We start from the raw sequence: 8,224 nt of genomic DNA on the forward strand, positions 1-8,224 counted from the left end.
CCCTTACCCTCCACATTCTTCTTTTATTTGATCATATATCCCACTAGATAATCATCAGCTTAAAAAGTGAGAGAATAGTGAAGCAAATAAGACATCACTGTTTTAACCTTGGGAAAATTACCTAGGCTTTCTGGGCCTCAGTTATAAAAATAATGATAATAATAAATACAGTAAAGCAACAACTAACATTTATTGAGGATTCACTCTGTGTCAGGTACTATTCTAAGCCCTTGGCATATGTTAATTCCTTTTATATAATCCTTTCCTCACACAGTTTGTTGTTAGAATTAAGGGAAATACCCTGGCAAAGTTCTTAGCACAGGCTCTAACCAATAATGCTGAGTTGAGTTCTCAAAAAAGTTGGATATTTTGTTGTTGTTGTTAACAATAATAACAATGACAATAATAATAATAATAATAAATGTCTCCTACTCCAAATAAAAAAAAGCCCTAAGAGGTTTTTTAAAACTTTCAGTTAGTTGGTGTCCCAACACTTTGTAATATCTCAGAATTACCCACAACCTAACCTAGTGCCTGACACATATTGAGTGATCAACAAATATTTATTAAAGAAAGACTATCCTACATTGAATGTTCTTGTAAGTAGATTTCTCAGGGAAGAAAGTATATAGTTTTCTTCAGATTCTTAAAATATTTCATGGTCTAAAAAATAAAGAATCACTACTTAAAAAAAAGAATTTGTCACTGTGTGAGTAATAAAGTCTTAGTAAGAATAATAAGGAAGCAGAGAGGAAAGATCTGCGTGGGGCTGGCTCCCCGTCATAAGAGGATTTGGAAACTCCTTGTGATACTAGCCTCTGGGTTGATAGTCCAGGATGGCTTGCTTTCCCCACCTGGGAATTCCAATTTGCCCTCTGGGGCCATTTACATAAGACTCTGTGAGATTACTGGCATTACATCTGGCCTTGAATGGATGATTCAATGTCAGATAATTTCATTCTGGTTTTGTAGGAATCATAGAATGTCAGCACTGGAAAGAACCTCAGACATTATCTATTTTTGGGTTTCCAAATTTGTAGCAGATGTGTCACCACTCGCCTTCCTGCACGCATGGAAGATATCTCTAATTGGGTACAGCAATCTTTACATCTGTGTCATTTAAATCCTTTTTGATGTACTACTGTATGTAGTCATTCCCAACTGATTGAAATTAGCATCAAGAGGAAATCAGTTTTCCATTGTATCATGAGTCTAATATCCTTTTATTACAACTGGGAAAATTAAGGAGATGACATTTAATACGTCTGTGGATTAGATGTGATTGCTGTGAAGTGAGTGATATGAAAGTTTTGAGATAGGAAAGGTTGTGACTACAAACTACAATCATTTAGGTACCAAATATCATCTCCTTTGCCTCTGCTGTTACTTTTTTCCTCATCTTTCATGGAATAAAGATAGAAACCCTCTTAAAAGATCTTTACCTTTTTCCCACACACCAGTCTTCTCCCCATACACTAGAGGCGGCTAAAAGAAATGACAAATGATTATTTGAAGTATTATTCCATATTTTGTTCCTTTTTATTTTAAACAATGAAAGAGTTATGCAAAGCCTCAGGCCTCAAGCCAGTCCCTCTCATCTCTCAGCATCTTTGAAAAGAGCAGTGTGGGAAAGTCCCATACTTAGATCTAGGAGACTTGGTGCTGTTAGAACTAACTGAGGATCAGTCACTTTCTGGACCTCAGTTTCCCCTATTGTCATAGGAGGATGTTGAACACTTCAGAGGGATAGAAAACTGGATTCCTCATGCATGGGAGAGAAAAAATTGCGCCCTGTTGGAGAATAGATTATGAACACTTATTTCCCAGTGTGTGTGTGTGTGTGTGTGTGTGTGTGTGTGTGTGCATATGAATGAATGGAAAGCATATTTAAGGGAAGGGTGAGGATTGGCTGGGAAAAGGTATGAAATAAAGTGCATTTCCATTTTAAAAATCATTAATGAAATAACGTAGACCTGTCTTCAAAGTTATTAGACATCACTGTGATTCTTACAGCTTAGAATGGAGCCTTCCCTCTGCATTCTGAGGGCATATAAGCTCTGAGCCTTGCCGTACACTTTTCCAATTAATTCTAGGGGAAAACCAGAGAAACTTGGAGTTTTTAGGCAGACCAGCAGAGATCAAGTTTTGGCACAGCCTAGATTTTATTTTTTCCTTTTGAGGATGGTAAGGGTGGCCAGGGAAGGGAGGATTGTCAAATACGTAGTGGTCCCTCTGTCTTCTTTATCATATACTCTAAGTAAACTGGCTTCAATCCCAGCCTTCTCTTCTCTTTTGTACTGGCTCCTCTTTGCAGTATGAAAGTTATGAATATAAATTAGAAGATAAGCAGGTATTATATGAGAACATATTTATTGGCTGAATAATAAAACTTAGTTAAGGAGTTATGAGAATTAAAATTCCCTCTACTTGAAGTACAAATTTTCAATAAGCAAACAGAAGCAAAACCCTTAAATGAGAAAGAATACACTGGTAACCTAAATCACAGGCATTTGGGGGGGTGTCAAGGCAATCTACCTACTTCTTTGTAGTGGACTGCAGTGCTGATGACACAGACACACAATGAGAGACACAGCAAATCAGCATATCACAGGAGTGCATAATCACCACAAACCTTAGACTTCTTGAATGTGACCCCTTTAACTTACACATACCCACAGAGGCACAGCGGACATCTCCCTGCAAAAGGTGATTTGCATATAGTTTCTAGCCAATACTTAAGAAAAAACAAACCAAAAAACCCAAATCCAAAACCAAAAAGAAAACAACTAAAGACCATGGTTAATAAATAAGAAGGAAAAGGAGAAGAAACCGGCAACTTCCATCCTCTGCCAGGCATGCTGAGAAGCACCTCTGACCTCCTCTGAAAAACAGGCGACTTTGACAGCTTTCAGAGCCCAGGAGAGAAGGCTGAAGGCAGAAAGGAGCTGTGCACATGCTCCCTGGGTATTTTCACATAATCTTCAGGATGAGGAAGATTAAACAGTCCCTACTGCGTAAACTGTGTCCTTTCAGAGGTGGCTGAAACAGGTGTCTCTGCAGAGATATAAAGCCCTTCTAGGAAAGGCAGGAGACATGGTTTTAAATTCTTCTTTCCAGGTGACAAATCAATAGCGATCACATAAATAGTGTACAAAACTAAAACCACTCAACTCTCACTTCTTTCTTGTTAAGATCACATCAGATCACTCTCCAAGTGCAAATCTGGTTATAGAAAGTAATAAGTATATGGGAAAAAGCCCCGTCTCTGTCCCCCACCTTCCACCACGGGTCTGATGTGATTCCCTCTCCCTGGAAGTTTGCCCTTCCACCTACACTTTAAGATAATCGTTTTTCAGCCGACCTAGCCGGGTCCCGTGGCTTCTGATGGTGAGGGCCAGCAGCTCGTATTTGTCCCTGAGCCCCACGGAGATGTCGAGCGTTTCCTTCAGCAGGGACCTGGTGTGGACCAGCATCCCCAAGAAGTCCTCGTTGAGCCTGCTCTCTTGCCGGCTGTCCTGTTCCTGGCCCTGCTTGAACTTGCTTTCCAGCTCAGTGAGAGACTTGTCCGAGTTGGAGTAGGCATCCCCGATCTGGTGGGACTCCCGCCGCAGATACTTGCCGTAGCTCTGCTCCCCGTCTAGGTCGTAGGAGATGCTCTTACTGATGCCCTCCAGCACGCGTCCCGCGTCCTCCACCTGGCGGCCCAGCACGGTGAATTCCTCCCGCAGGGTGAGGCTCAGCAGACTGCTGGCTGGGCTCCCCTCCCCTTGAGAGCAGCGCCGTTGGTCACTCACCCTGAAGAGCAGCTGGCACTTCTCGGGGTCATCGTTCTCCTCGTAATCCCCGTCGGGCACAAAGTAGTGGTGCAGAGACCCATTGGACATCTCTGGATAGAGAGGGCCATCGAAATAGCCCTGACACAGGTGGCACAGAAAACCCATCCAGAGGAACTTCATGAACACCATCCTGGATATTCAGGATGACCGGGGACCCCTAGGAGAAGACTTTTCGCCCAGGCGCGAGGAAGGGGGTCCCCTAGGGAGTCAGCGCCTCCCTGAGACGGCGTCAGCCTCAGTCCCAGTAGCCTCGCTGCACCCTGGCACCCCCTCCCCAACTGGCTTCATGTGGCTGCGGCACCAGAGCCTGGGTAGCAGCCGCCGCGCCCGCAGCCCAGGATGCACCCTCGCTCTGAGCTCCTGCGCTCGCTCGGGTGGCTGGAACTCAGCCGGCTCCTTCCAGACGGGATCCCGGCACGGGTGGGGAACCCCTGCTGCAGCTCTCTGGCTGGACGCTGGCTGGCTCCGTTGCCCTACTCTGGCTCTCTGAGTTACCCCTCGCTCCTTGGGAAATGGAGCCTGTAGCTGGAGAGAAAGGTTCTTGCCCTCTGATACTATTTCAACTCCTGGACTGGGTGGGAATGCGGAGCTTTTCCTTTGGCTAATGATATCCTGAGGATCTCTTTGCTCTCAAATTACAGCTGGTTTCGTCACTTGGAAGCCAGGGAACAAGTTTGGAAAGAAACCTCTCACCAGGTCTGTGCTATTAAAGGTACAGGGTCTCTTTTTGAGGATTGGTAAGGAGACCCCGGAAAATAGAATTTAGCTTAAAGGAGAAAATGGGAAGAGGATAAATAGAATTCCCATAACAGACAGACTGTTTTGCTATTAACGAATCGGGAGGAAGGGTAATTACCCTGGAGAAATGCCATTTCACTATTTAAAATTGTTTCCAAAACAATAAAATAAATGTCAGTTAGTTTGCATTCGGTAGGTATGTCTATTTTTAGCATTAAAAAGTTTATGGCTTTAAAGGAAAATTTGAAGTGTATGAAATTGCAGTTTTGTTTGGAAATGGTTAATTAAAGTTACAATAACTTTAATACTTTGGTATAAATAGGAATATAGAAAACTGATTAACGTATGGTTGCAAGTATGTATAGGAACAAAAGCTGATAAATGAATTTTGCCAGTTTAATAAGTCAATGGGCAACTGAGATAATTGTTTAATTTCATGAAAGCCCATCCTTGCTAAGCTCCTCCATTGCATCTTTAACCTAACACCTTTACAGCTATTGCCTCTTTTGGGACACTTAAAAGTTTTTGAAGAATATGGGACTGGCACTGTTATCTCCAGTTTTCTGGGTGGAGAACCCAAGGGATAGAAAGTTAAACAAATTATTTGTTATCACAAAGATTGCAGTTCAGCCAGCCAGTACTCATTAAGTCACTGCGTCTTTTAATTTAATTTAGAAAAAAAGTATTTTTTTCACCAGGCCGTCTTAGTTTTTGATTTATGAATTGCTTAGCATATTGCCATCCTTCAGGCCATCTCATTTGTTCATCAAATGTTTATTGAGCATTTAGCATTCGCCAGAGTCTATTTTGTTCACAGAAAGAGCAGTGAACAAAAATAGAGAGAAATCCTTGCCTTCCTGGAGCTCACATTCTGGGACGTGGAAAGAAAATTAATATAAATAAATAAGAGATATTGTATGTCAAATAGGGGAGTGGAGGAGAAGACAGGGAAGGAGTGGGAAAACAGAGGCAGCGTCCCTATTTCTATGGTTATTTCCTCTTTCTGCCTTGAAATGTACCTGAAACACTCATGTGATTTGCCTGTGTTTATGCTTATCTCCCTCTCAGAATCATAAGGCACTGGTGTCATTTAGCGCCACAGTGCCATACTTGCTGCCATCACTTTCAATGACATAAACAACCCTGGCTAGACAGTGAGAAGTCCAGTTAAGTAATTGGATATTTGTTGATGCGATGCCACATGCGTAGATTTTGAGGAGCGTGTTGACCACACATTTTAATTTTTATCCAGAGACTTGGCATCGTGAAAACGTAGGTCACATGAGTTTTCTTAGGGTTTATGCTAACTAAAGACTATGACATTTTCACTGTGTTTCAGCAGAAAACTCCAACTTTCTCCATTTAAGAGACAGGACTCTTGGACTCAAGAACCATATTGCTTCATTCCTTTTCCCCTGGCACCTTGACAAATGACAACAGATGGATTCAAATTGGCCAGTCAGCCAAGAAAAGCAAGCAGAATTTACTCTGATTCACTCTACTTCTTGCACAATCCCTTCTCTGACTTGCTAACCAATTCAACTAAACAAGCCTATTTTAAGCACTTACTACTACTTGCCCCCTACTATGTGCAGGGCACAGTGTTAAGTTAGCTACAGATACAAATGTGTGCAATAAAAAGTTACAGCCTCCAAAGAGCTTGCTCTTTGGTTGAAGAGTCAGACGTGTATATACACACACAGTATTTGCTTTTTCCTGCAGTTACCTCCTTTAAAAGACAAACTGCATGTCACGAAGCTGGAAGGAATCATTCTGGTGCAAGTAACTGAAGGTCCAATTTAATCAGACTAAAGGCAAAGGAAATTCCTTGACTTACAGAAAGTCTAAGATTAGATTGTTTTCAACCCAAACCTGCCCAGAATCTAGTTTTTCTCTTACCATTTTTTCATTCTACTTCTTCAGTTTATATTCATTCTTGGGCAGTCTCTTTCATTTGTGGTTCCAAGATGGCTACCAGTGTCTTCTGGGGTTACAGACTTCTTTGTTCATGTCTAGCAGGAATGGCAGGTTAGATTTTCTGGTAGCTCAAATACAGGTCCTTCAGATCAGCCTCAGTGGCTACAGTTGGACTGATTTAGAAGATGAATCCGTCCTTGAACCAGGCTGATCATAGTCAGAAGTTTGGGATAGCCACTGGGCTTAAGACAATAAACCCAGTTCTGCAGCCGAATGCAAGTTACCATGAAAACTATACAGTTGGGAAACAGGAACCTGCTTAACAAGGGGACAGCATGAGAATAGATTCTGGGGAAGTAACTGCAAATATTCCCCCTTCCCCATGCTTTTGTCTTCAGTACCCACTTCTGAAAGACATTGGCGCCCTATTGCAGTGCTGTGCTGGTAAGCATTCAACAGTAGGCTTGAGGGGAGGAAAGAACCCCCTTTCTAGCATTTGCTGATTTCCATGGGGTAAATACTCTCACCATGGCTGATGCCATTGAGTGCAGAGTTAGAATGACATGGGCAACGACACATCATTATATAGCATTCCTATCATACAGATACATTAGACACAGATGACCACTAAAGCATAGAATATAGTAAAATGTAGTAAAATAATTAAGAACTGATGAGTTTTACTTATGCATTCCCTTTAATTTAGTATAATTTATTTAATTGTAAGTTTAGATAACTTAATTTTTAATAATGGTGATCAATGTTTAACAACTGACTTGCAAAATTCCTGAAAACCTAACAACTGGCTCTCATGAGCCAGTACCAGCCAGCTCCAGCCCGCTGTAGCCTTTTGCATTAAATGCTTCATTTCGTTCACTTTTTATAAACATTTGTTCATACATTCTTCGTATATGCCCAATTCCATCTTGGGTTGTTCTACCAGGATCAGAGTTAAGGTGGGCTTCTGAGGATTGGTCTAAAACAAATGGAGCCAGAGGAAACATCTAAACACAGACAAGCCACATAGAGGACTTTGAAGAGTAAAATCAAGAAGCACCATCTGCTGAAAGGGACAGCAGTTGAGTTTAGGGCTGAAGATTAGAGACAAAGTTAAGGGACAGGAACTAGGTGAATTCAAGAATAAAGGAGGAACTCAGGGTCAGGGGCCAGAGTCATATAGATGTCATGTAGATGAACACCGTTGCCCAGTACCAGCTTCTTATATGCAATCCTTGCTATGCAGTACCAGCAGGTTTGGCTAGCTTAAAACTTGCTTATCCCTTATCCTTTTCAGTGCACTTTAAAATCTTGCTCCTTTGGTCCAGTTACCACTTCATAGAAGGAAGGAGGAATTCAGGTTGGCACCCTGAGCCTAAAGACCTGTAAGATTTCTTAAGCTCTGTGATTTACCCCCGACAGGTTTTTTGTGATCCTCTGACTGTTTCTGATTATGGTAATGGTAGAACTTTTATAGAAAAGGGCCTTGTATGCATTAAGTATAAGAAAGGTTGGGGAGATTAGGTTCCACTGTATAGTCTTTTAGACTATATTTGGTTTCTAACCCGAAAGGAGTCTCTGGGAAGTGGAGGCTCCCCAAATCCCCCCGAAACTGTCAGGCTGAATTCACCCCTGGACCATGTCACAGAAGATAAATGAACAAAGGGAATTAGCCTGGGCCAGAATCGGGGTCCTGGGGTGTGACAAGAAGGGAAAAATAAAGGGGGGAAGATGAG

The 8,224-nt window shown here is 42.0% G+C and overlaps 1 protein-coding gene across 1 annotated transcript; it reads right to left on the bottom strand.

The window, feature by feature from the left end:
• Positions 1 to 1,537: 1,537 nt before the first annotated feature.
• On the bottom strand, positions 1,538 to 4,529 carry FIBIN (fin bud initiation factor homolog). Its single transcript, XM_079929646.1, has one exon. It carries the CDS (start codon positions 3,963 to 3,965, stop codon positions 3,330 to 3,332), a length of 636 nt encoding a protein of 211 aa, XP_079785772.1. The 5' UTR covers positions 3,966 to 4,529; the 3' UTR covers positions 1,538 to 3,329.
• Between the last annotated feature and the right edge of the window lie 3,695 nt (positions 4,530 to 8,224).

The sequence above is a fragment of the Stenella coeruleoalba genome (assembly GCF_951394435.1).
Source record: "Stenella coeruleoalba genome assembly, chromosome: 8".
In the NCBI taxonomy this organism is placed as follows: domain Eukaryota; kingdom Metazoa; phylum Chordata; class Mammalia; order Artiodactyla; family Delphinidae; genus Stenella; species Stenella coeruleoalba.